This window comes from Rhinopithecus roxellana, chromosome 20 (genome assembly GCF_007565055.1).
Source record: "Rhinopithecus roxellana isolate Shanxi Qingling chromosome 20, ASM756505v1, whole genome shotgun sequence".
Lineage (NCBI taxonomy): Eukaryota > Metazoa > Chordata > Mammalia > Primates > Cercopithecidae > Rhinopithecus > Rhinopithecus roxellana.
In genome coordinates, this window is record NC_044568.1 from 6,290,815 (window position 1) to 6,318,369 (window position 27,555).

At 60.4% G+C, this 27,555-nt stretch overlaps 2 protein-coding genes across 5 annotated transcripts in view; one reads left to right on the plus strand and one right to left on the minus strand.

The window, feature by feature from the left end:
• Nucleotides 1-27,555, plus strand: part of CORO7 (coronin 7) — a 65,646-nt gene that overhangs the window by 22,402 nt on the left and 15,689 nt on the right. For all 4 annotated transcript variants that reach the window (XM_010353921.2, XM_010353922.2, XM_030925610.1 and 1 more), the window contains 3 exons: nt 1,047-1,097; nt 8,023-8,109; nt 8,584-8,666. In XM_010353921.2, the coding sequence (XP_010352223.2) occupies nt 1,047-1,097; nt 8,023-8,109; nt 8,584-8,666 (221 nt within the window). The remainder of the gene's footprint in view (nt 1-1,046; nt 1,098-8,022; nt 8,110-8,583; nt 8,667-27,555) is intronic.
• VASN (vasorin) lies at nt 13,335-24,951 on the minus strand. The gene is made up of 2 exons (XM_030925611.1): nt 24,767-24,951; nt 13,335-15,991 (listed from the first exon to the last, which is right to left on the minus strand). The coding sequence occupies exon 2, from the start codon at nt 15,980-15,982 to the stop codon at nt 13,961-13,963; it is 2,022 nt and encodes a 673-aa protein (XP_030781471.1). The 5' UTR covers nt 15,983-15,991; nt 24,767-24,951; the 3' UTR covers nt 13,335-13,960.

The following is a 27,555-nucleotide window of genomic DNA, read 5'->3' on the forward strand; positions in this document are numbered from 1 at the left end:
GGATTACAGGCATGAGCCACTATGCCTGGTTGGTGTTGTTTTTCATTTCAAATTCGAGTTGTTTACTGTTTTTCAAAATAGGAAAACAGGAATCTATGCTGAATGAAACAAAATAGACTTGTGCTAAGATGTAAAAAGGAAAAGTTAACCAGCCCCCACCTTCCTCACACTTGGTACCCAGCATTAGCACAGCGGCCTGTGTTAGTCTAGACCTTTTCTCCCTGCTCAGCAAACATGTAAAATGTATGGACTATATGACAGCTGTGTAACAATAAAAACAAACAGGATCATGGTCACACAAATGGAGATTTTTGTTGATTTTTACCACAGTAGAATCACACTATGCCATGTTATTCTCCAGCTTCCTTTTGCACTTAATTTATTATAGCCAAACGTGGTGCATGTTTGTGTACACACACGTGTGCATGCACACACACACAGATTGTTCCACAGAAAGAAGGTCCTATGCAAAGTATGGGTGTTTTATTTCAGTACATTTTTTTCTGCTTTTTGTCTGTTTCCATTCTCCCTTTGGATAATCTGAATCAGTTACTGCCAAATGGATGGTTCGGAGGTGTAAGCTCATTTTCCTGGTTAAATGCTAAATTCTGTAAGTGCAGAAATGAGGTCATCGCGTGAGCCTCTCCAGGCTGGGCCTAGCATAGGGCTGAGCATGTGTGGGGCACTGACAGCCTAGAGTTTAGTTCTGGACCTCCATTTGTCTGACTGTCGGGGGTCATGGTGATAGTACCACTTCATAGGGTAGTTGGAAGACTAGGAGGGGTCGAGTGTCTGGTATGCCTGGTGTGGAGTAGGTGTCAGGCAGCTGAACACTCCTTGCTGAGCTTGCTTTTTTGGGGGACTGGGTGGTGCTTGCTGCTGTGCTGAGAAGGAGGCACAGGGCTGAGGAGGGATGCCCTGGTGTGTGATGCCAGCCCTGTGTGCTGGGGATGGGCTGCTCAGAGCTGGGGGGTGGGGGAACAGGCTGGCTTCCAGGGACCCTCTAGCCCTAGTTGCAAGTTGTTTCCTCCTCTCTGCTTTTCCAGGACAAGCAGCTGCGGATCTTTGACCCCAGAACAAAGCCTCAGGCCTCTCAGGTGAGTTGTGTGGGCAAGCCGGGGTGGATTGAAGCCTCCACTGAGGCTGAGGACCCAGTGGTTCTAGCAGGTGGAGGTAAGGGCAGGCCTGGGGTCCTGGCGGACATGTTCCGCAGCACCAGGGGTCCCCAGGAGGTGGGCCATCACTGCTGGGAGCTCTTCCTGTGAAGTGTGTTCTGGGTCCTGGGAGGGCCTGGCTTTGATCACAGGCTGGGCAGAGGTAAGCTTCTCCCAGGCTCTCCACAGAGGCCATCCTGTGGCTTCAGTCAGTGACCTGAGATCCCCACTTCCTTCCTTTGAGACCTTCACCCTGGCACGGTCAGCAGAGACCAGCTGCAGAGGAGCCAAAAAGAAACAGCTCCTGTCCTCTGCAGGAAGACCCTGGGTGGGACCTATCAAAACGTACAGGCTCCAGGAACTGAGCGTGTTTTGGCTTGTGTCTGTGCATGGAGTGTGCGTGGCCATTTCAGTTCCGAGCGGGGAAGCTGGGACCTGGCTCATGCTGCAGCATCCAGCCACTGGGGCACCATTCATTCGCCCTACAGAGACCTTGTAGGCAGGAGCAACAATCCTGGGACAGGGCCCTGTCCCGGGGTAGTTGCTGGGGGCTTCTCTTGCTGGGCTGGTTTAGTGCTTCCCTGAGTAACTGGCTGGGGAGCGAAGGCCTGAGTAATGCCAAGGGGCCAGGCACAGATGGCCTGGAGGAGGACGGGCTCGTCTGAGGAGTCTGTGTGAGTGGTGCTGGGGGAAACAGGCCCGTGGTCACCTGGGCTGTGGGAAGCCATTAGATAATTTTTTTTTAATTCATTTTTTGAGATAGAGTCTCGCTCTGTCGCCCAGGCTAGAGTGCAGTGGCTCAGTCTCGGCTCACTGCAAGCTCCGCCTCCCGGGTTCACACCATTCTCCTGCCTTAGCCTCCCAAGTAGCTGGGACTCCAGGCGCTTGCCGCCACACCTGGCTAATTTTGTTTTTGTATTTTTAGTAGAGACGGGGTTTCACCATGTTAGCCAGGATGGTCTCAATCTCCTGACCTCGTGATCCTCCCGCCTCAGCCTCCCAGAGTGCTGGGATTATAGGTATGAGCCACCATGCCCAGCCGCCATTAGAGAGTTTTAAGCAGGAAGTACGATGAGTAGATTTATATTTCTTTTTTGGGGGGAGATGGAGTCTCGCTCTGTCGCCCAGGCTGGAGTCCAGTGGCGCGATCTCGGCTCACTGCAAGCTCCGCCTCCTGGGTTCACACCATTCCCCTGCCTCAGCCTCCCGAGTAGCTGGGACTACAGGCCCCCACCACCACACCCGGCTAATTTTTTTGTATTTTTAGTAGAGACAGAGTTTCACCATGTTGGTCAGGCTGGTCTGGAACTCCTGACCTTGTGATCCGCCCGCCTTGGCCTGCCAAAGTGCTGGGATTATAGACGTGAGCTACTGCACCTGGCCGTGGATTTACTTTTTTTTTTTTTTTTTTTTTTTTGAGACGGAGTCTCGCTCTGTCGCCCGGGCTGGAGTGTAGTGGCCGGATCTCAGCTCACTGCAAGCTCCGCCTCCCGGGCTTACGCCATTCTCCTGCCTCAGCCTCCCAAGTAGCTGGGACTACAGGCGCCCGCCATCTCGCCCGGCTAGTTTTTTGTATTTTTTAGTAGAGACAGGGTTTCACCGTGTTAGCCAGGATGGTCTGGATCTCCTGACCTCGTGATCCGCCCGTCTCGGCCTCCCAAAGTGCTGGGATTACAGGCTTGAGCCACCGCGCCCGGCGGATTTACATTTCTAAAAAGAACTTTTTAGAAGGTGAGGAGGCTTCTTTCCTGAGGAAGGTGAAGTTTAGGGTCCTGCTGTTAGCTCAGGAGAGGAGCTCCCTAGCAAAGACCTAGGCCCATCACAGATACCTCCTCCCCATTTCTAGGACTTTTTCCTCACCCGGGGTCAAGGGCAAACCACCAGCCCAAACCAAACTAGCGTTAGACTGGAGCCCCAGAGCCCCCTACACACATAAGACTGAGGAGAGAAACCCAGTCATATGGAAGATTGCAATTTTTTAGTCCAAACGGTACAGTCAGTTCCACTTTTGTCCAGCTGAAGATTGAGAGGACTCCCGTTTAACCAGTGAAACTAGCCAGGCAGAGTGGTTTTGGCCACACCCTGGTCATACTTGCTGGTGAGGCTGGCTGACCTCTTCGTCATGTGGGACCTGGGCTTGGTAGATGGTGGCTGTCTGCATCTCAAGGCAGTGTGCATGTGCGCGGTATCCTCACTAGGTAGCTTTCTTTGACCTCCAAGCCTTTGCCCAGAAAGCGGGGCCCAGGCTCAGCTTGAAGGCGCCACGGAGGCTTCCTCCGGCCTCCTTCACTTTCTCAGGTTGCACTCTCCTCTCCAGAGTCCAGGGCACTGCTGGGGCACCTATGCTTCTGCTCCTGACCTACCAGGCGTGGCTCTGAGCCAGCTTGCTGGGCCCACGTGATTCTTCCTCTTCTCCCCTCCTCCACCCCCTCTTTCCAGCCTTCCTCCTCTCTCTCCTCCTCTTCCAGCAGGGCTGGGGGCGGTGACTGATGCCGAGGTGGGGATAGAGTGGCTGCTGTCCAAGGGGCTCCCAGCTCCTGGAAGAGAGAGAGAGAGAGAGAGGATCTGGTTCTGGAGGGAGCCCCCCTGCGGGACTTTGGGGCGAGGAGACCTGGGAAGAGCGTGGGTGGCTCCCACCCCTTCCAGCTGCTGGCTGGGGCCTGTGCTCGGGCCCTGGTGCGGGGGCAGCAGGCCTGGAATGCCGCTCTCCGTGTGGCCCTGCCCCCCACTTCCGCCCAGGGCATCTGGCCCACACCTGGCTTCTATTAGGAAAACCGCTGCTGGCAGCCAGGGCCGGTGTGAGCCGAGGAGCCGACTTGAGGGAGAGGCCTTCTGGGAGCGCTTTCTCTGGCAACCCTCCTTCCTGCCTAGTGGGGTGTGGCTGGGGGTCAGGGAGCGGAGCCGCCTGCCCTCCATCCAACCTCTGTCCTCTGTGGGTCCACCCCACCTGAGCCCTGGTGCTGTCCCAGAGCCCGGAGTGGGCCAGGGAGTCCGTCCGCCACTGTCTTATTGGAGCCCTGCCTCAGGCATGAGCTTGGAGCAGGGGACCCTAGGGCGACTCCTCCTGCTCACACCCCTGCTTGGTTCTTAGACTGCATGTATGAGCCTTTGTTATGCACCAGGCACTTGGCATATTCCATTTCCTTGGAGGTATAGACCCCAAGGGTCAGATGGTTCTGTGGCTTCTCCAGAGTCCCACCTCAGGGTGACAGAGGCAGGCTCACCCATCTGATTGCACAACCCCCCGGACCCCCACTGCCGCCCCTTCCCTGTACAACTGGCCTAGCTGAGGCTGGGTGAGGCTCTGGAGCCCAGGCTGTTCTGGGGAAGTGGCAGCCCCAAATGAGTGTGGAGGACTCAGAACCCTTGTCTAGGTGGGAGGGGGCCCCAGACTGAGCCCTCTAGGAACCCCAGTGCATCAGACAGGCCAGTTGGGGGTGGTGAGCCTCAGAGGAGAGAAGGGAGTGACTGGGGGAGTCTTACTATTAAAGTAGGTCCCCTTACCCAAGCAGGGAGCCAGGGCTGCTCCTGAAATCATCCTGCCCTGCACAGGAAGTGTTGCCATGGTGATGAAGGGGTGAGCATACGCCTCCCCTCCTCACCCCCTGCGGGGCTGGCACTGCTCCTGCCCTGCCACAGCCCCTCCTGTTCTCAGAACCAGGTTGGGGGGGGCCCTTGGGGATGCAGGGTAACAGGATGCCTGGGTCTCAGCTGCAGCCCCTGTTCTTGCCCGCTACCCAGGAGAATGAGGAGCTGGAGAGAGGGCTCTTCTCTGAGGCTTGCTGAGGCTGGCAAACGGGTCTCGCTCTGTCACCCAGGCGGGAGTGCAGTGGCGCCATCACGGCTTTCTGCAGCGTTGACCTCCTGGGCTCGAGCGATCCTCCTGCCTCAGCCTCCCTAGTAGCTGGGACTACAGGCACGCACCACCACGTCAAGCTAGTTGGGTTTTTTTTTTTTTCGAGATAGAGTCTTGCTCTGTCACCCAGGCTAGAGTGCAAGGGCTTAATCTCGGCTCACTGCAACCTCCGCCTCCCAGGTTCAAGTGATTCTCCTGCCTCAGCCTCCTGAGTAGCTGGGATTACAGGCGCCTGCCACCATTCCCAGCTAATTTTTGTATTTTTGGTAGAGATGGGGATTCACCATGTTGGCCAGGCTGGTCTTGAACTCCTGACCTCAGGTATCCCGCCGCCTCAGCCTCCCAAAGTGCTAGGATTACATGCGTGGGCCATTGTGCCCGGCCTAATGTTTGTTTTTCTAAGAAGTTTTTCAGTTTGTGGCCCAGGCTGCTCTGGAACTCCTGGGCTCAAGCAGTCCTCCCGCCTCAGCCTCCCAATGTGTTGGGATTACAGCAGGGACTATTGCACCCAGCCCACCTCTCATTTTTGATACTGGTGATCACTCCATTGATAAGGAGTTACAGAGTAAGGGGTGGGCCACTGACCCCCTACCTCACTTGGGGGCTTCCTGTGGTCTCTGGGCAAACTGAGCTAGGTGTCCCCACAGTGGGGAGTGGCTGGGCACAGCCAAAGCTCTTACCTGGAGCTCTGAAGGCTGGGCTGAACACTCCAGGGAGCGAGAGCTGGCCCAGGATGTTTGCTGGAAACCAGAGTGTTTCTGGGGCAGCTGTGGTCTTGGGCGGCTCCTCCTCCCTTCCCTGCTGCCTCCTAGCCGCGACTTTGTGCAAGTCTCATCACCACTGTGAGCCTCACGGCCCTCTTGTGCAGGTGGAGGAGACAGCTGGGGCCGGGCCACTTTGCACCATGGCTTCCTCTTTCTGCGCCTCTGGCTTCCCACATGTGAATTAGGAAGGTGGGAGATACAGGCCAAGGGATGTCTCACCCCTAGCCTTAGCCTGTGCCCCCTAGGTGAAAGGTGCTCAGTGGTAGCCCCGGAGGGATCCTGCAGGCTTGGCCCGGCCTCCACCTTCTGCATCCCCAGCTGCTGGCTGAGGGGGTCTCTCTGCGTCCAGTTTTCAACTCTTTGCGGATGCTAGTTCCCATAGCTGGCTCACGCCTGTCAACCCTCACAGCCTAGTGGGAATGACGCTAGGTCTTCCCTCATTTACACTCTGACGGTACCCTGCTATCACTTGTGAGACATGCACACGTGACACCTGTCAGACACAATCCTGAGCCTTCTACAAGTGTTCCCTCTTACTCCTTATGGCCGTCTTCAAAAGTAGGTCCTTCAGCACCACAGGAAAGATTAAAAAAAAAAAAGTAAATTCTGTTACAGTGCTTTTTACAGACATGGAAACTGAGGCACAGAGCCGGTGACTGACCCACCATGGAAGGTGGCCGTGGTGGCTGGGCTGGGGCTCTCCTGGGTCCACCTCCAGAGCTTCCTCCCCTAACACCGTGCGGTTCCCCCATGGCAGGCACAGTCAGATGGAATGACACACTGATTTCTGTTTGGCGTACATCTGCCCCCCCGACGTGTTTATTCTACGGGCACGGGGACTTTTCCCATTTTGTTCACCGTGTCATCTCGAATAGTGTGTCGCTCAAATATCCATATGAGGAGAAAATAGATGAGCGAGGGGCACTGCTTCCCCCCAGCACCTGCCCTCTAGCTGAGAACCATCCGGCCCCACCGCCAGCTCCTAGCACAGTTCTGGTCTCTGGGAGGCCTTGTGTGTTTCTTGAATGAATGAATGGCTTTTGGACAAACTAGGAGCCCCCTGGTGGGCTGCGCACACACAGATATTTGCACACTAAACACCGAGCAGGCAGGATCCTGAATGACACTGTGACCCTCTCCGGGTGTCGAGGGCAGGGCTGGCCAATGGCTCGACCCTTGTCCTGACCCGATATCCCCTCTTACGTGGAGAGACGGCGGTGGGGCCTTGGTTCTCAGGCTCCAGCCCCAACTTCCTGTGCCGGCCGCAGCCTGGTGGGAAGGGAACAGTGAGAAAAGCCCCTCGAAGGACGGGACCTGGAGCCGTTTCCGATGGTCTCCCACGCTGGAGTCAGCCTCCACGGGCTGGGGAGGGGGCCCCAGGCCAGCTCCTCGCAGGCTGCTTCCCTCCCTCATTCATTCCCAAGGAGATCGTGGGAAGCTCAGAGGAAGCTGGCCATGGTTTGGGGTGAGCTATTTTTGGTAACAGGGTCCTTTGTCTCAGGCTCCAGGGGCCAGGGTGACTGGGAGGAGCTGTTTGCATTTCCTCTGGCCCCCTCAGCTCCCTACTGCCAGGGCCCAGGAGGACAGGGCCCCACCCACCATGTGAGCTTCCCTCTCCTCCCGGGGGCCGGGAGCTTTCCTGCTGGCAACTCCAGCACCTTGGGAGGGCCAGGAGAGGCACTGCTTGGCGCTCTCTGGACGTTGCCCAGAGGTGGGTCCCAGGCCCTGCCTCCTGCCTGGGGCGGCGGCAGTGATCCTCAAAATCCCCCGATTTACACGGCACTTTGCCACAAGCCCTGCCTTTCCACATGGCAACAGCCCTGGGAAGTGGGTGGCACCGCACCGGGTGCCCCTTACACAAGCGAGAGAAATGACACTTTGAGAGAGTGTGGCGTCCCCCGGATCACACAGCTCGTGGGGGCAAGAAAGTGCCAGTGCCTTTAGCCCCTGGTGTGCAGTAGGGAAGGGGCCTGGAGCTGGGGAGCGAGGCACTCGGGAGGAGCAGTCAGGTTGGCCTCTGGGCGCAGAGCTGCTCTCAGCTGGGGCGGAGGTGGGACTGATCCCTGGGGTGCTTTGGAGACCACCTTTGGTCCCAGTGGGGATGTGGAGAAGGACCCAGCCCTTCCCACCCTCTATGAGGTTTTCAGGCAGGTGGGCAGCAGAAGTTCCCCAGCTCAGGCCCAGTCCAGGGGGCCCCGCCCGCCAGCAGGGGGCCTGGGGGCTCAGGTCCACCTCTTGCCTCCTGCAGAGCACACAGGCCCATGAGAACAGCAGGGATAGCCGGCTGGCATGGACGGGCTCCCGGGAGCACCTTGTGTCTACTGGATTCAACCAGGTAGGGGGTTCCTCCTGGAGGAGCAGGGCATGGCCAGGTGGGGATGTGTCCAGCCCTTCAGGCAGGGACGAAGCCAATGGGAGGCGGGGGACTGAGGGCCAGTTCCAGGCCTGTCCATATACGGCCTGACTGCAGCCGGGTCTCAGAGCCTCAGGGGACTGACGGCTGCTGAAAACTGGCAGATTCCATTTGTAATAGCTCAGCCTGACCCCAGGAGCTATAGTGGCCCCACAGGGACTGAGTCCATGGAGGGAACCGCCCCTCATCCCTTGTCACCTAAGGGTTCTTAAAGGGGCAGAACATGAAAACCCAAACTCTCTTTCCTTGGGGTTACTCCCATCCCTACTCCAAGCCCTGCTCTGAGGCAGGTGCCCTGTGTCAGGCGGTACCCTCAGGCACTGGGTTTCCTGGGAGCCCCTGGGTGGGGCTCTGAGGGACAGGCCCCTCTGAGCCCCTCTCTCGCCCTCCCTGCAGATGCGTGAGCATGAAGTGAAACTGTGGGACACGCGGGTCTTCTCCAACGCCCTGGCCTCCCTCACCTTGGACACCTCACCGGGGTAGGAGCTGCGACACGCGGGTGGGCTGGGGGGCTAATGACCCAGGGCGCCGCTGGCAAGGGCACCTGATCTGGCCTGTCAATGAGGCGGGCTGATCTCCGGGCTGTTCTGGGTACCTGATCTGGGCTGCAAGGCCTTGCGACAGACACCTGGCCCTGTACCCCTGACGCTTCCAGGTGTCACCTACAGCAGGTGCTCTGGTACCCCTCTGGCCCCTGGTAGTAGAGTGGGCCCTTGGTCACCAGAGGTTTCATGGCGGGGGGTTGACACAGTCATGCTTGGCATTCAGGGAGAGGGTGTGGTCCGGAAATGCAAGAATGCACTTCATTTTTCTGTGGATGTTCTGGTAGGGCTGAGGCCCAGGGAGGCTCCAGGCTATGATAGGAGGGTGGGCGTGCGCATTGTTGGACAGCCTGGCAGGTTGGAGGTGGAGGTAGAGGTGGAGGTAGAGGTGGAGGTGGAGGTGGAGGTGGGCCTTGGCATAATTATGTGGCCCACTGAGGTTTATGCTGCCTACTCCGCACCAGCCATATGGCTGTCCTGTTCTATGCTGAGGTGTGTCCCCAGGTGAGGCTGGTGTCCAGGCAGCCTGGGGGGCTCCAAGCGCACCTCATCCTTCCATCTGCCCCCAGAAGTGTGTGGAGAGGGCTTTTGGCAGTGCATGGCAGTCCTGGCCAGGTGGCAAGTCTTGGCCTTGGCCCACTGCGGCTCCGGAGCCAGACACCAGGAGGCCCAGGGCAAGCATTTATGAGTGACCCATCCGTTCAGACCACCCACAACACAGCTGGGGAAACTGAGGCTGGGGGTGTTCAGAGACGTAGCCAGGCAGGGCCAGGGTGGAGCGACAGGGACTCCATCCGCCTTCTGAAGCTTCAGCCGTGACTCATGAGGGCCTTGCTGGAATCTTCGCAGGCAGGGGGATCTGAGAACGTCAGAGCCGGGAAAGGGGTGGTCCTTGGCAAGCTTATTCCTTCTTCCATTGCATAACTGAGGAAACTGAGTCACAGGCAACAATGACCTGTCCAGGCTCTGGGAGCAGCAAGGGTATGTGTCTGGGAGTAAGGAAGGCTGTGGGATCTTCCGGGGAGTCCCCAAAAGAGGTCCCACATGAATACCAGTGAAAGCTCCTGCCAAGGGCTTCCCCCGGCTGAGAGCTGACCAGAGGAGGGGTAGGGGTCAGGGTGACAGTGACGCCCTCTTCCATCCTCTCACACCCATGGACATCCTCTCACACCCATGGAGGGGCTGAGAAGCTGGCAAGGCCCATTTTACAGATGAGGGAGGCAAAGGTGAGCAAGATTCAGCACCTTCCCTGAAGTCACATGGAGGGCGAGAGGCAGAGTCAGGGCTGCCCTCAGCCTCCTGCCTGCTCTGGGCATTGGGGATTCAGGGAGGAGTCAATGGGACCCGCCCTGCCTTGAGGAGTCAGAGCTCCCGGGCCTTCAGACTCCACGTCTAGGATCTGTCCCCATGTACCCCATCCTGGGCCTGGAGCTGCCTGGCATCTTGTCTTCTAGACCTTTCTAGTTCAGACAGCTCCTTCCCTGCAGGGCCCCCAGCAGAGGCATTGGTGTGAAGGGACCCAGCACCGGTCACTTCCACCCACCACTTCCTGCCTTCCAGGCTCCGCCCCCAGTGACAGGGTCCCCATCCCCTGCAAGCATCTCCTGTCCCGCCCCAGTGTGGCCTCTGGAGGAGTTAATGATGCCCAGACCTCACGGTGCCACTGGCCAAGGCTGACCCTGTAATTACCACAGTTAAGAATAGCCTCGAAGGACCATTGAGGACTGGAATTTCTCAAATCACTCCCAGATGGGTGGCCAGGCCAGGGTCCTCTGCCCCCAAGCCCTGGCCCCTGCTCTGCCTTCCTGGCACCCTTGGCAAGGGAGCCGGGACTCTCCAGCCCCCATGAAGCTGGTGGATGCCAAGGATGTGTGCCAGCCCCCCAGCTGTTCTGAGAGGTGGTGGGTCCCCTGCACCCCCAGGCATCCTGGAAGCTGGAGCCCCCTACTGACTCCCTGGGGTGCCGGGACCTCTGAGTGAATCTGGGCTGAGCATGGAAAGTCTGGAGTGTCATCTATGGGCACGGGAAGTTGGCAACTGCATCCACTCCACCACCCTCGAGTTCTTCTGTTTTACAGATTTTCCATCTTTTCTTGGGCAGAACAGTGTGTGCCCTTAGGAGAGCTAGAGGCGGCCAGGGTTCGTGCCCACACCCCGTCTCCGCCTTATCCTCACCCACGGGCCTCACTGTGCTCCCACCTATGCCCTCCCCGTGACATTCGTGGAGTATCTGAGGGGAAGCCGGCCACAGTAGGAGGAGCGGGGGCTGGGAGCCAGGCCAGCCTCAAACACCAAGGTCCTGTCTGTGCTCAGGAAGCATCCATGGAGGGCTGCCCAGCACTTTGTGTGCCTGGCACCATGCTTGGTGCCAGGTGGAGGTGGGAGGATAATGAGAGGGACCGGCAGCCTGCACTGAAGGAACATCTCATGCTTTGGTCTGGGAGGCGCAAAGATACACCTGTCTTGGGTGCCATGCTTCTGGGTGTGAACTGAGTGGGGATGAGTGTATGAACACCTTTGAGGGGGCTGGGCGAACTGTATCACCCCCTACCCCCATAGAAGTAGGGTCTGTTGCTTCTGTAGCTCACAGTGGCCCTAAGCCCTCCCGCGTGGCTGGCAGCCCCATCCGTGGCTGGGGAGCAGGTGCTGGGGTCCTGTCTCCACTTACTGTGAGCACACTGACTTCCCTCCCTGAAGCTGCTCCTTTTCAATATATGAGGTCGCCGGGCATAAAACAAGAGCATATGTCACCCACATGGCCCAGAGCCTGCTGTGGTCAGCACCTGGTGATGGGGGCTCGCACACCCCCACATCTGCCCCTGGTCCCTGGCCTTGAGTCGGGGGACTTGTCCCGGATCGAGGCTGCATCTCAGCTTGGCCACCCCCTGGCTGGGTTCTCCCCTTCCCCGAAGCCCTGATCTGAGGGCACATTCCAGACACTGTTCCTGGGAAGGCTTCCTTTCTTTGGGCCCTGTCACCCCCCGACTACACCCCACCACTGTCCCACTCGGCCAGGTTTGCTTTGCAGTGAAAACATTTTTTCAGCAGCCACTGTGTTCAGCGGCAGCCTCAGGCCCACAAAGGCCCCTTTGACAAGGCAGCCACGGGAAGGGGGAGGCAGGCCTGGCTGCAGCCACTCCCCTAATGGGACCCAGGCCTACAGGAAACCCACCTGGGCTGCCACTGCTGCCTTAGGAAGAAGGGGCCCCACCCAGGCCCACTGCCACCACCCACTGCCCGCCATGACCCACGGCCCGCCTCTTCCCTCCCTGTGCCAGAGACCTCAGCAGCCGCTAATTGAATCCAGAGCCTCGCGTGGCTGGGCCTGACTCGGCACTGACATCAACACCCGCGCCGCGGGGCCTACTCCCTGGGTCTGGCTTGGCTGACTCTGTCCCACCAGGGGTGAGCCTGAGTGCTGGGGGCTGGGGCCATGACCTGTGGGACAGTGGCATGGGGTCTGCAGGAGGCTCACTCCAGCATGTTCTGGGTGCCCCTGCAGCAGCAGCCCAGTGGGCCCCCTCCCCTCCTTCCCACTGAGGGTAACAGGAAAAGGTGCTCTGTGTCTATCACTGTCCCCAAGCTCCCTGCACCCAGTCCAGGCCACAGCTGCACTCAGCATCCCTGCCCCCACCTCAGCATGCAGCCTTCCTGGAAAATGCTTCCACTTCTAGGGTTTCCAGAAAGCCTGGGCACATCCCTAATGCAGGGGCTGAGGGGGCATCCCAAGGCCACCAATCCTGGCACCATCTGCAAGCCAGCCTGGGCCCTTTGTTCCTGTCCCCCAGCTTGTCCTGCCAGCTGGGGCTCAGCTCCTTTCTCCCCACCCATGGGGTCCCTGCCTTTGATGATTCACACTTCTCTCCCAACAAAGCCCTCACTGCAGCCGGGAGCAGGAGGCAGGGAGCAGGATTTCCCTGCTGCACCCGTGCTGGGCAGTGGGGTGGCATGGGGCTTGGGCCATGCAAACCTGGCTCTCCCGAGACACTGTAGGGAAGGTCCTGGAGGCCATCTGGTCCCGGGACCATCCATGAGGCCTGGAATGAGATAGCCCAGGGCCCTATCCCTAGAGGAAGGCAGGCAGTGAACTGCCCATCAGACCAACCCAGGAGGGCCTCACATGGCCCCATATCTGCCACAAGCCTCTCCCAGCCGCACATGGGCCAGAGCTCCTGCTGCCAGAAGACAGGGCCTGGGGAAGGTAAGGCTTCTTTTTTTTTTTTTTTTTTTTTGTATTTTTTTTTTTTTTAGTAGAGACGGGGTTTCACCGTGTTAGCCAGGATGGTCTCGATCTCCTGACCTCGTGATCCGCCCGCCTCGGCCTCCCAAAGTGCTGGGATTACAGGCCTGAGCCACTGCGCCCGGCCCCAGGTGAGGCTTCTTGACCCGTCCTTGTCCCAGGCCAGAGGCAGCCCTGCCCCACCTGGGCCCAGCCTCACCTCATTCAAGCCTAGGGTGGATGGCACCCAGGTCAGGACACCTGGGAGGGCTGCCCAAGCCCAGGGGATGCTGACTGAGGGCCCTGGCTCCCCATAGCAAGGGCTGCTCCTCGATCTCCCTCCACCCAGCCCTTCTACCCTGGGGCTGAGCCCAAGAAACACATTTCATTTCATCTTTTATTTTCTTACAAAAGGCCTTCATATCATCGTTTGTCTTACAAAAACCAAAGTCCTTGTCTCTGAGTTTGAAAAAATCTTCCCAGAATAAATGGGAAAGGATCTCTTATAAATATATGTATTTTTTTAAAAAAAGCAAAACATGTTCCTAAAGCATCTTCCTTTCCAGTTTCTTTTGTTCCTTCGCTTCCTGGGGCCAAAGCTAGAGTCACACAGCCCCGTCGCCCACCTGCTCTCCCTCTGCTCTTTCTGGGAGCTTCCTTCACTGACCCCCAGGGTCTGCTTGGAGTGGGAGAGCCCAGCAGGGCCCAGGCATGCGTTACCAGCACATGGCAGGGCCGGCGTGCCGAGGGACTGCACATTGCGGAGGGCAGGGCGGACGCCGTCCTCATAGGCACTCGGTTCTGGGGACATTTGGGCTTATCAGCTGGGCCACGGCATCTCACAGACGAGGAGACGAGGTCCAGAGGGGACAGGACCCAGCTGTGGTCACACAGCCCTGTCTGCACACGTCCCCGAGGTTGGGACTGAGAACTTACGTGGTGTGGCAGCAGGAGGGGGCTGGCCGTCTCACTGGCTGAGAGCCTGGCCCCGGCTGCCCTGTCTCTCCCTGGCCTAGATGTAGGGCTTTGCGTGGAGGGGTGACTGGAGGCCAGGCCCTGGGAAGCCCATGAGTGGCACCTCACACTCAGACCCGCTGGGCAGGGCCTCTCCACCGCCCTCTGTTGCCTTTGGGCCTGGCTCCAAGGGGGCCTTCACCCCCTCCAGTTCCAGGGGCCCAGCCCCTGGCCCCACCTGCCCTTTGTCCTGAGCCGCTGCTGCCACAGCCCGTCCCCGCCGCACACAGTAGGCTGCCCCCACTGCAGCCAGCGCAGCCAGGAACACCGCAGCCAGGGCGGGCGCAATGAGGAGCGGCAGGTTGCCCTCGCGGGCCTGGGTGACTGGGGCGTGGTTGGAGTGGACAGCTGGGGGTGTGCGGGCCTCCCCGCAGGCCTCCTCGCCCTCCGGCACCCGCCCGGGCCCCAAAGGCATGACACAGATGGAGTAGGTGGCGTTGGGCCGCAGCTGGGTGACCGTGTACTCAGTGAGCGAGGCGGGCAGCCGCAGCGTCACCAGCCGCTTATCAGGGCCCGATAGGTTGCGGTAGGTGAGGCGAAGGCTCCTGAGCTGCACGGAGCTCCCCTGGAGGTAGCGCTGCAGCCCCACACGCAGGGAGGTGGGGCTCACCGGCTCGATGCCCAGCATCAGGGGCCGTGGTGGCCTCGGCATGGCCGGTGTAGGGCTGGGCCGTGTCCCCTGTCCCATCTGGGTCTCACAGTACAGGCCTGTGAAGCCCTCAGGGCACAGGCACGCCAGGTGGTGCCGTGCCCCCAGGTGGCATGTGCCCCCATTGAGGCAGGTGGACGGTGGGCAGTCCTGGGGCTGGGGGACAGGCCCTACAGTAGGTGGGGCAGTGGAGGGCAGGCTGGGGGCCTCAGTAGCCGGCTCTGTGGGGCTAAGCCAGGTAGGAGCCAAGCTAGAAGACAAGGGTGTAGGCTCCTGCACCATGGGCCTCGTGGTGGGCACTGCGGCTGTGGTAGTGGTGGCTGGGCAGCCAAAGTCGGCGTAGTCAAGCTCCAGGAGCAGTCGGCCAGCATTCTTGGGCGGGAAGTGGCAGCGCGTCTCCTCAGGGCTGGCCAGTGTGACGTGGCTCTCGCGCACCCAGGGGCCAAACCAGCTCAGGGGGCACACGCAGTTGAAGGGGTTGCGGGCAGCTGCCAGCAGCCGCAGGCGGGGGAAGAGGCCCGAGAGGTCGCTAGGCAGGGCCTGCAGGCTTAGGTTGCTCAGGTCCAGCTCCTGCAGGGCAGCCAGGCCGGCCAGGTCATCGGGCCGCAGCTGGGCGATGCGGGTGTTGCCGGCTACCCGCAGGCGCGTCAGGCCCCGGAGGCCTCGGATCACAGGTGGCACTCGCTCCAGCTGGTTGTCGGACAAATCCAGGTCGTGGAGGTTGCGCAAGCGGCTGAAGAGCCCCTCGTCCAGCTGCTGCAGCCCCAGACCGGCCAGCCGCAGCGCCTCCACGTTGGCAGTGTCCAGGATGCCGGGCTCCAGGGCCAGGAGGCTGTTGTGGCTGAGGTCCAGCAGCAGCAGGCGGGGCAGGCGCAGCGGGGGCAGTGCCCTCAGCTCATTGTCCTGCAGCTTGAGCTCCAGGAGGCGGTCGAGCGTGTCAAAGGCACCAGGTTGGATGTGGCGGATGCGGTTCTTGCCCAGGTAGAGGCGCTCGAGGCGCCGCAGGCCATGGAAAGTCTCATTGGTGATTTCATGCAGCCTGTTGGCTGTCAGGTCCAGGTTGCTGAGGTTGGTGAGTGGCTGGAAGACCCCGCTGGGCAGGCTGGCAATCTGGTTCTGTGACAGGTCCAGGAGCTGCAGGCTTGGCAGGCCAGCAAAGCTGCCTGTGTCGAGCGTGGTGATGCCATTCTCAAAGACGTACAGCCCCACCGTGTTGGGTGGCACATCTCGGGGCACCGTGGTCCCCTGGCGGGCAGTGCAGAAGACTGTCTGTGGCTGGCTGCACTGGCAGCCGGATGGGCAGCCCTGCACCCTGGGCCTCAGGGCCAGGAGCAGGAGCAGCGGCAACAGCAGAGGGACCCTGGAGCACATCTTCTGTCCCTGGGAGCAGAGAGGAGGCAGAGACAGAAGACTGTGAGTCAGGGGCCTAGAGGGCAGCCACACCAGGAAGAGCCAGAGGGAATTCACTGCTCCTGCCCCCAAATGTGAGAGAACCCAATGGTTATAAGTCAGGTCGCCCGTGCCCCTGAACCAGGTTCTGTCCCAGCCCCGTCACTCCCTCACTGTGTGACCTTGTCGTTACATCCAGTGCACATAGAGGTCATCATGGGGCCTGACATCCACTGAACGTGCAGTGACCATGCACCGCTTCCTCCTGAACCCCAACCCTCCTGCCTCTGCCTAGGTAGGTTCCCCCATCCCCTGCCTCAGAGGTGGACAGAGAAAGAGAGAATCGAGAATCGTGGGACTTGGAGCGGCAGCTCCTCCCTACAGGGTCTGGAAGAGGGGGCAGGCAGGCAGCTGGGTGGGTGTGTAAGCAGAGAAGCTGGCTGCCCTGGTCCCCGGCTCCTGCTGCCACGCTCCGTGTCCCGCCCTCCTTGGAGGAGGGACTGTAGTGGGAAGACTTCACATGGAAACTATGGGATCCATGTTTTTCAACTTGGGCAGTCAGACCTGCTTAGGCTGGGGGCTGCGGGCCGCCAGGAAGTGGCCGGCGGGAAGGTTCCTGGAGGAGGGGCAGAGGTCACAGGCATTGGTAGGTGTCTCCTGTGAGGGAGGGAGGCGGGGAGCTGAGGCTGGTGACACAGCTGGAGCTGGGGGGCCACAGGGTTCAGGTGGGGACACTGGCTACATAGCAGCCCCAGGGGCAGTGCCAGGCCTGGGAAAACTCTGCAGAGTCATTCATCTACTGTTTCTTTTTTTTTTGAGATGGAGTTTCACTCTGTCGCCCAGGCTGGAGTGCAGTGGCGTCATCTCAGCTCACTGCAACCTCCGCCTCCCAGGTTCAAGTAATTCTCCTGCCTCAGCCTCCCATGTAGCTGGGACTACAGGTGCCAGCCACCAAGCTCAGCTAATTTTTGTATTTTTTTTTAGTAGTGATGGGGTTTCGCCATGTTGGTCAGGCTGGTCTCAAACTCCCGACCTCAGGTATCTGCCCACTTCAGCCTCCAAAAGTGCTGAGATTACAAGCGTGAGCCACCCACCCCCAGCTTCATCTACTGTTTCTTGGGGACTGCCCTGAGCTGGGCACCAAGAAAGATGAGCAGCAGCCATCCCCTCGGCAGTGGTGGTGCAAATCCTTCCCACGTGCCAGCTAAGTGGGAAGGACTAAGGAACACTAAGTGTTTACCATCACCTCAGGTAGCCCCCCAGCAGCCACATCAGGGCAGACAGAAGAAAGCAGGGCTCATGGAGGTGCAGGGACTTGCTGCCATTGCAGTGCCAGCAAGTCCAAGCCAGAGTCCAGGTGTACAACAGCCGCCTGTGACGGGTGCATGCCCTCTAGATGTCCTGGGGGCGGGGGCTCCCACCAGCCACTCCAGGCTCCAGATCTTAGCTGCACTGCCCAAGTCAGGCAGGTCTGTGGCTGGCCCCCATCACCTAGACTCCTAGGGAGACCACTGGGGCGGTCCCCAGGAGCAGCCCTCCCCACCTTGGCACCCCTAGAGTCCATGAGCCTCATACGGGGTGCCAGCCCATCCCCAGGAAGCACCCTGCTGAGTGGCACCTACAGCTCATACAAGAGCCCTTTGTGCTGGAGCCTGGGCTTCCCCTTCCCCCACACAGGCCGTGCAGGTAGTCCAGGGAACACGACCCTCACCCAGCCTGCACTCCACCCCACTGCCCCAGGCTAGGGGGACCCATCCATGGGGCTCCCTCTCCCCGAGGTACGTGGGTTTCTGGAATGTAAGGAGGAGGAGCAGGTGGTCCCAGGACAGATGAGACAAATCACTGGTGAGGTGGCCACTGGGGTCTGCGGGTAGCTCAAGGTGAAGGAAGGAGCCCTTGTCTCCAGGGTTTGGCCCACGCAGGCCCTGCCCACCTGTAGTATCGCACTGTCAGAGTCGTCTCCCCTAGAAGCCACCGACCCTTGTTAGCGACAACAAGCGCCCTTCAGAGGCCAGCAGGCTAAGCCTCCCCGACCTAGCGGTGTGCCCCTTGCTGTCGTGTGCCTAAGGTGAGACCTGGCCTGCTTTTGCCATAGGTGTCTCCAGGCCCGCTTAGCTCACCTCTGCCGAGTGAACAGCCCAGGAGGGCCTGGCACTGAGCACTGGAAGAAGTTAGCACCCCGAACCCCAGGCACATGTCCCTGGCCCGGCCAGCACCACCCCAGGGGGGCTCGTGTCTGATGACCTAAGGCCCTGGGGCCACACCCCCAGCCTTCTCCTCCCCTATGGGACCCGCTCCACCCTCACTGACTCAGAGGACGGCGGGTGCGGCCTGGCCTCCAGATGTGGGCTGTGAGTGACCCCCACCCCACCCACGTCCATGTGGGGGGTGAGGCCACCTCTGCCTGAATTAGTCCTCCCAGCGGGGCCAGGCCAGGGTCAGGAAGGGTGCAGCCAGGTTCCAGGGTGGGAAGGGACCCGCCACGTGGCCAGCCTGGCCACCACTGTGGCCTCAGCTCCCCTTGGGCCTCATTTAAGGTCACAGTTAAAAGCTCTCACTCCAGACAGGCGGCCCTGGGCTCAGAGGTGTCCAAGCTGCGAGGCCACAGACAGTGACTTTGCTCTCACACCTCGGTTTCTTCATCTGAGTATCTGGGACGCTTCAGGGCTGCAGTGGGGGATGCATGTGGAGTCCTCAGCCCTGCGAGGCCAGGTGTGCAGGCCAGCTCTTAGGGGCACATACTGGGGGGTGCTCTTCTCCCTACACTGTTGGGTCTTTAACCAGCAAGGTCGTGAAGGGGGAGGGGACGCTGTGGGTCCATCTGGCCACAGGGTGGCTTTCTGGCTGACAGGTTGTGAGCTGTGGAATGTGCGTCCCTGTCAGCAGGGCAGGGGTCTGGGTCAGGACTGTGGGCTGGGGTCGTGGGCTGACCACCCAGCAGGTAGCAGCCAGCCTGCTTCCCAGCCCCGTAAAATGTGTGGTGAGCTCTTTTGCCTGAGCCCCAATTTTATACCCCACAGCAAAGGGAGGAGGGAGGAGGCAGCGCTGGAGCTTTGGAAAACCCCAGAGTTTGTAAGCTACAGGCTGGCAGCTCTGAGGGCGCCGCCAGGGGCTCCTGGCACTGAGGAACCCATCAGGCAGCCCCAAGAGGAACCCAGTGGGGGAAGGCTGACCGTGGAGGGGACGGTGGCGGGGTGGCAGGGGACAGAGGCCAGAGTCCCTTTCTCAACTGTGGGCCTCAGTTTCTCACCTCTGGAGTTGGTGCAAGCAGCCCTGCCCCCTCACCCTCTGGAGTTGTAGTTTTCTGTTGTTCTGTTTGTTTTCAAATGCGGAAGTTCTTTTAACAAGTTCTGGAAGCTGTCCCGCCCGCCTGGGGTCTGGGCGTGTGCTTGGTGTGGGCTGGGGGCTGTCTACAGGTCACACTGTTTGCCACCGCCAACCCGCCCTCCCACCCGGTGATCCCAGGACCTGAGCTTTGATATTTGATCCACTAGTCAGGCAGGGAGGTGAGACCTTTTCCTCTGCCCAGTGCAGGTGGTGTTCCGGAGGCAGCCCTGGGATTCGGGGATGTTGAGGGGTGGGAAGATGACAGCGAGGGTCTGGGGTCTCCCTCCTCCACCCAAGTTCCTCAGCCTTGCTGAGTGCTGCTGCGGGCCTTGCCCCCTCCTTAGCACGGTAGCTGGCATAGGGCGACAGGGTCCACAGCCCAGCCACGGCCCCTACCTCAGCCCCCATCGTGCAGTGGGGACTGCTCGTGGCCCCTGTGTCTGGGGTGACTTGGTTTGTGCTCGGGGCACGTGCTAAGTGGTCGGTAAGCACGTGTACTTCACTGCAGAGGGTGGTACTCATAAATGCAGAAGCCTGCCTGCCACCCGGGCGCGGATACTACTAAGGGAGAGGGTTTCAGGCCAGCTTTATACAGATCGGACATCCCCACACCAAGGCTGCTCTTCACCCTGGGGGCTGGGGGCGGGGGTGGGGTATCTCCGGTTCTGGAAGGGGGCATGTGGTGGGTGATCTGTCCTTTGGCAGTCCCCTTCAGCACAGGACTTCAGGGAGGGGCCCTATGAGTAAGGAGGACAAGGCACTTGTATCTCATCTCCCAGGGGGACGTCCACCCACCCCCCTGGGGTACACCACACACGCCCAGGGTCAGGCGGGGACGGGCGAGGGGATAGCATGGCTGGGGTGGGACCCAGGCATCTGGCGAGCACATCAGCCCCTGGCGAGCTCATCTCAGTGATCCTGGGGCAGGCGGTGTGCCTGCTGAGTAGGGGACAGGCTTGGACAGACAGACAGTCTGAGTCCAGCACGCCCCTCCTGTGCCGGATGCTTCAGCGTGGGTACAGGACAGGCGCTGCAGGTCTGACCCTGAGACTCCGGGCCCCCGCTCCCCATGCTGGCCCGCCGAGGCTCTGTGTGGCCGGCGAGGCCTGGCAGCAGCCCAGCCCCGGGAGTCTGCCAGCCCCTCCAGGCAGGCGGGACTGTGCCGGCGGCCAGGACGGCTGGCTCCAGTTTCGCTGACGTGTCCGAGGAGGCTCAGGGCCCGGCTGGGTCCGCCCCATCTCCCCTTCCTTGGGACACAGCAGTCCCAAGGGCAGGGCAAAGAGGTCAGGGGTCTTGGGCCCTCACAGAAAGGGCAGAGAGGGCTGGGCCTCGAGTTCCTCAGGGACTGCGGCAGGTAGGCCCTCTGTATAGGCGCGGGGACCCCTGGCTGGTGATTGAGCGGGGGTCCACACCACTGTCAGCCTCTTACTCCATCCACCACCCCAAGCTGGCGCTCTTCATTCCACAGATAATGCCACAGCCAGGAGCTCGGTCAGGCACTCAGCACGCTTTGTGACCTCACCCAAGCACGCTCCCTTCTCTGGGCTAACATCTCCCACCTGTGACGCCAGGGCTTTGCCCCGGGGCTGCACATCAGAATCACCCAGGAAGCAAAAAAACCTCCATGCTGGGGCCCCACCCCCAGGCCAATTAAACAAGAATTTCTGCTGGGCATGGTGGTTCATGCCTGTAATCCCAGCACTTTGGGAGGCCGAGGTGGGAGGATCACGAGGTCAGCAGATTGAGACCATCCTGGCTAACGTGGTGAAACCCCAGTCTCTACTAAAAATACAAAAAAATTAGCCGGGCGTGGTGGCAGGCGCCTGTAGTCCCAGCTACTTGGGAGGCGGAGCTTGCAGTGAGCCAAGATTGCGCCACTGCACTCCAGCCTGGGGGACAGAGCTAGACTCCGTCTCAAAAAAAAAAAAAAGACTTTCTAGGGGTGAGACCCAGGCAGAGCTGTATTTTGGAGAAGCTCCTTGAGCGAGTCCTCTGCACAGCCAGGGTTCAGAACACCAGGGCAGAGGATAGCAAAGGGGACTGTCAGGATGTCAGCTCGTCTTCCTGTGCAGGGAGGGGGCTCTGGATCCCGGAGCGGGTGTGGACCAGCTGGCAGGGCTGGGAGAGGAGGAGGCACAGGGCCTTCCCTCCTCCCTCCACCCAGGAGGCTGGCCCAGCCCCAGGTGGGTGCCTTCATTGGCACCGTGGGTAACTTGGCAGCTGCCAGACCTGTTAGCCCAGGGCAGGGAGACCAGTGACTAAGGCCAGGCCCCAGCTCAAGTGAGCCCCTGGGGCAGTGGGATGTGCCATCTCAGTCACAAGAGGTGCAACCTGTCAGGGAGGACACCTGTGGCCCTGGGAGCTGTGTGGTGGCTATAGCCCAACTAGAAATGGGCCAGTCCAGATGCCACTGTCGGCACGCGGCAGGTATGATGCCACCAGGGCTAGGCCTCACACGGGGCCTCCTCACTGCCCTGTCCCCACCCAGGGGCAAGCACCCATCTAGAAAGGCCCTAACCTGCAATTCACCCTGAACTTGCCAGAAGAACACCTTAGTCACCAGGGAAGGCCGCCAGCTCTAAGCTTCCTGGGCCTGGGGATCTGAGAAGGAAGTGGCCCTGGAGGGGGTCTTGCCTTTCTCAAGTTCCCCATGCTGAACCCCCCACAGTCACCCAGGGTTCTTGGCCAACCCGTGGCAGAAATGGTGCCCCTGGGGTCTGTGAGCAGATCAATCGGCAGGCGGGATGGACTCAGGGAGGCAGAACAGGACCTGGCCACTGAACCACAACCCAGCCCCCGCACTGCTCTCAGTGCCCAGCCGGGCTCGGGGCCCAGGGCCAGCAGGGGCCCCAGCGGTCGCCTCAGCCCCTTCCCAGTGCAGGCTGGCTCCCTCCTCCCTCCTTAATTAAATCTCTCAGGCAGCCCCTGAGGAATGTCGGAGCCTTATTGCATTCCCCACGAGGAGTCTGGTGGGGGTCGTCCCCAACCTTGGAGAATAATTGGCCCCTGGCCCGCCCCCACCTCCCCCCAAAACCGAGGTGGCCCGAGGGAGCCTCCTCCAGCCTCCTCACACCCAGGGAGGCTGGAATGAGGAAAAGCGGGGGAGGCCGGCGGCCCAGCGCGGAGGGAAAGCGATCCGGCTGACTCTGGAATGTGGAAACCGATAAAAGGAAGGAGGCTGAGGCCCTGCCCCTCCTGGTGCAAGCAGGCTCCCCGAAACGCCCCCGCCCACCCCCAAATACACAGCCCTGCTCCAGTCACGCGCATGCAGACACGCCCACACCAGACACACACCCACTGGGCAGTGCTCCTGCAGACACACACACACACACACACACACACACACGTGCACCCTCCCCCTTCTCCAAGAACTCACGCAAATTCCACAGCAGTGAGGGGAGCTGGTTTTCTTGGCAGCACAGAGCCTTGGGCTCCCCAGCCCAGGGAGGAGACTCTAAGGGCAGCTGATGGGGGGTCCAGGAGAGGTCACTAACAGAGTTAGGTGGCCTTGCTGCCCTCCCGTGAGCTCAGGGCTGTCCAGTGGTCAGGGATGGCTCTGTGGGCAGCCTCCCCTCTGCACACCTCTGCTCCACTGGCAGGACTGGCTGTCTGGGCTGCTGAGGTGGGAGCTCCCTCCTGGGCTCAGCAGGGCCCTGCTTTCTTGTTCCCAAAGGCTACCCAGTGTAGTGTTAGGATCCACTTATAAGCCCAGGCAAGGACTTAATTCTCTTTACTTGGGACTTGTCCCAGCTGTCCCGGGGCTGTCGGTGGGGGTGACAGTAATGGGAGCTAGGAGCCTCGGACCCATCTCCTGCCTAGGGCATCTCCCTTGCCATCTCCCTGGCCCCTGGGCTGCCTGCCAGAGGGGCCTTCCTTGGTTAAGCACAGGTCTGGGCAGTGTCTGAGAGGCTCCTTATGCTAAATCCCTTTCTCCCATTCCCAGAATATGGAGAGAGGTGCCATCCAGACAAATGCCCTGGGACCCCAGCCCCCAGCCCCACCTCCATCTGACTCTCCAGACCCACAGGTATCAGGACAGCTGTTCCAATGCGCAGGAGACGGGGGTGGGACAGGCGGTGCCCGGCCCCCAGGCTGGCACGCGTGTGCGCATCCTCCCTCCCCAGGCCCAGGGGAGGCTAGATAATGGTCTGGAGGGGATCCAGCTGGGCTGCTCATCACCAGAGCCTCTTCCTGCCTCTGACACTCTGTTTACAGAAGCTCCAGGCCAACTCCCCTGGGAGAAGAGAGTAAACTCAGGGGACTGCTCCCCATCCCCCACCTGCCTGCCCCAGCTCTGTTGGGTTTTTGTCAATAGCTGGGCCCATCCTGGACTTTGCTGCCCACTGGACTGGCCCTAATGGACCCTGCTTGGAGGGTCCCAGCCCGGCCACCCCTCTATGCCCTCAACACCCAAAGTAGTCTAGTGTGAAGGGACCTTGGAGATTTTATCCAGTCCCCAGCCCTGGAGGCTCTCAGCCCGGGGAAGGGGGCTCTAGGTCCCGCTGCCTCTCTTCAGAGCCTCACCTGTCCTTGGTGCAAAAGGCAGGCAGGGGGACACCTAGACCCCCAGGACCTCTTCCTTCCACCCTGCACACTCCACCCCTGGGCCACAGCAGGAGAGGCGGTCAGTGACCCTGGTGTGGCAATCGTTAACGAACGGGGGAGAGGCAGAATGGTTGGCACCAATCGGCTGGCCTGCCAGTGACCACAGGGGACCTCGGCAGTCCTCAGGCCCCAGCACTGCCAGCCCAGGGACACAAAGGACTAGGCTGGCTCCAGGCCACTGGGTTTGCAGCCCATGCAAAGCCCCTTCCCTGGCAGAGGCAGAGACCTGGCACCCTGCTATCCGGAGCACTAAGGGCCCTGGCCAGTACAGGTCCATCCCCCACCTGGAGGGATGGGCATCAGATGCCCACCAGCCACTCCCCGCCCCTCCCTAGGGCTGCATATCTGTACCCCCCAGCTGTGCTTTGAGTGACAAGGGTCCAGAGGACCCCAGGCAGCCCTTCTGCACAGCAGCACCTACTGCCGGACCCCAGGAGGGAAAAGTAACCAAGCCTACGCCTTGGCTATCCCCCTCAAAGGGGTCTGAATCATAAAACGGGTCATGCCGGAGGGCCCAGCCGTGGGAGAAGGAAGCATGGGAGGGGGTGTTTATTTTGTCTGCTTGCAGCCTCGGGCTCACCGCACACTCAGGCGCACACTCAGGCGCGCACCCTGGCCGGCCGCGGGGCTGTCGGTGCCCCAGGACGGCGGGGGAAGGAGCGCACAGGGCCTGCCCGCCAGGCGGCCCGGGTGACCGTGCGGGGCTGGGACCGCGGTCCCGAGAGTGCGTGTGTGCGCGCGGCGGCGGTCCGAGCGCGTGAACCGCGCGTGTGCACAGCCTGGCCCTGGCGCCCCCGTCCCCGCCCGCAGCCCCCCAGCCCGGCAGAAACTCACCGGGAGGCGGCGGCGGCGCAGGGAGCCGGGCGGGGCAGGCCGCGGCCTCAGTCTTTCCCGGTCAGTCGGGCCCGACGGGGGTCTTGGGTCCCGAGGCAACCGCGTTCGAGTCTGCGTCCACCCGCCCCGGGCTCGGGCTCCGGAGTCGCCTCGGGGGAGGCCGGTCGCGCCTTAAGAGACCGGGGAGCGGGCCTGCCGCGGCAGGGGGCGTGGCCTCTCCCCATTGGCCGGGGCGGAGCCGCGTGGAGACACGCCCCTTCCCCACCGAGGGGCTCGTGGGCCGGCTTGGCCTGGCCCTCACTCTGCGGCCTCCCGACCTGGGTCGGGAGACCTTGCCCGTCGTGGGTTTGCCTGATGACACTGGGCAGGTTCCTGCTTTTTATGTAAAAAGCGAGAGACTATTTAGGAATCCTAAGAGTCACAGCCCAGATGCCTATGAGGCACCAGACAGGTGACAACTGCCAGAAGTCCACCCCAGGGCCTCTGCGGCCCTGGAAAAGCGGGATGGTGGGAGTGGGTCTGGTAAGGGCTGAGTCCTCATGACCAGCCCGGGCCAGCTAGAGCTTTGGATTTTTGAAGAGAAACTGGAAATCCAGATTTTTAGGTGAAATCTCTCAATGTGTTATTGTTGGTAGCTAATCCCAATTTCAAAAAACTCCTGGCAGCCCACACAAAGCCCTTTCAAGAGCCTCCTAAGTACAAACTCTAATGCCAAATCTGAGCTCAGGGTCCTCGTAGCCACGACAGCCTTCAGAGTTGTGAGCAGCCCTGGACTCCCTTCCCCACCATATTATAAGAGGAAAGGACTGTGTCAGGGAGGGCAGTGGTGGTCTGCCCACGGCCCCACAGTTACTGGCAGCTTCAAGCCTGAGATGTGAAGGCACAGAAGTGGTCACCGTTGGTGGGTGGGACCTGGGCTGCAGTTGACAGTGGCCCTTGATTGGGCAGGAGGGGCGGGTGCCAGGGGCTGGACTAGTCCAGAAAAATCCCCTGCCTTGGAGGATTCCAGGAAAACACTCTGCCCTCCTCCCCCTCTGCATTTGTGGTCAGTCATGCTTCAGAGCCTTTGGGGGCCCAGCTCAGTTCCTGACTTCCGGAGAGCCTTTGGACACCCACACCCCCTCCAGCCCGGCCTGTGGCCAAGCCCCTTGGCTGGGCTAGCTCTAGTCTTTGGGGGGCCTGAAGGCTTATCCCTGGGAGGCTGGGCCACAGCAGCTGGAGGGTTTCGTAGTCTCTGGAGGACTCAGTTATCTTCAGAAGGCAGGATGGCCTCTGTGTCTAGCCATCAAGGGCTAAGCAGGGTCTGGCTGGGACAGTCACCTTCTGGACCTCCCCTCCACAGGGCCCTCTCCCCACAGGGTGCCTTTCCAGGACTGGTGGGGCTCCACACCCCATACGTTTCTCCGTCTACATGGATTAGGGCATGGCTTGCGGACCTCTGTTCCTGGGTTGGGGCTGGCCCTTGGGTGCGTTTAGTGCCGCCTTTATGGGAGTTTTTACAACTTTGAAGGCACTGCTAACATTGAAAAATCAGGTGGTTTCATATTAAAATGGGGCTTCCCAGCTTGCATTGAACAGGAACTCTTAGCTGTGGCTGAGTGGCAGTTGCTCCCTCTGCCAAAACGTAGGCTCATGGGTCACTCCAGTCCCTACCACTCCTTGCTGCCTCCTGCCAAGCTGTCCACTCACTTGAGTTTCCTGCCCGGCCCCAGAACCATCTGAGCTTCCAATCAGTGCTGTGCAGCCTCTTGTCGAACTGTTTCCCTGCTTCTTCCCTTGGCCCTGTGTCCTCTGAAGCATCCACAGATGCCCAGGGTCAGGGGTAAAGAGGGCTCCAAGAGCCTCCAACCTGATTTTCCTTAAGGAACGGGACCTCCTGATGGCCTTGAAGCTTCTCGCCTCTGTGGCCGGTTCTTGCAGATGGAGAGACCCTATCTGCCTGGTGTTCACCCCCTGCCCCAATCCTGTGCCCTGGTTTTACACAGGTCCCCACTTACCGAGAGGCTCAAGGGAAGCTTTTAGGAGTCCCCTCTCAGTTTATCCAACATTGCCTTGTATGGCTTCAAGGTGCCACCCGCCTTTAGAACCTGGTTACCAGCAGCCTGCACACAGCGGGGGAGCTAGGGAGTGTGGGGGTGGGAGTGGGGGTGGGGTCGAAGGATCCTAACTCTTCCACCTGGGTGATAGGGACAGATCCAAGAGACCCAGCCTGCTTTGAACTGACACAATGGCAGAATGTTTGAGTTGGTGGGAAGGGGCCTGAGGGGGAGGGATGGGCTAGAGCGGAGGACAGAGGAGGAGCCTTGCAGCTGCTCTTTGTAGCAAGCACACCCTGGTGCTTCCCCTCTGTGCTAATCACAGGAGTCCTGGGAGAGCTGGGGGGTCTTATCCAGAGGCTGAAGCTGCTCGTTCCTCCTAGTTGGTACTGAGGTTGTCTTCTAGCTTCTGGGACCTGGCTGACGGACAGTGGCAGATCTGGGCTTTAGACCTTCTATAACTTTATGCCTGGGACAGACCCCAGAACCTGGGTCAGAGTCAGAGCCCTTCCCAGTGGCAGGCCCAGATTCCAGCAGGAGAGGTGCCGACAATACCTTTTACCACCTCTGGCCCTCTGCCTAGCTGGGGCTCACGTACCATGTTCCGGACCTAGACCCCGCTTAGGTCTCTTTACACGGCCTGGGGTCAGGCCCATGCCAACACTTGGACAACCTTTGGGGCTGGGTGCCGTGACCCCATTTCTTGGCCCGTGCTATGGCAGACAGGATGCCCCCGCCTGGCAGAGTTGTCCA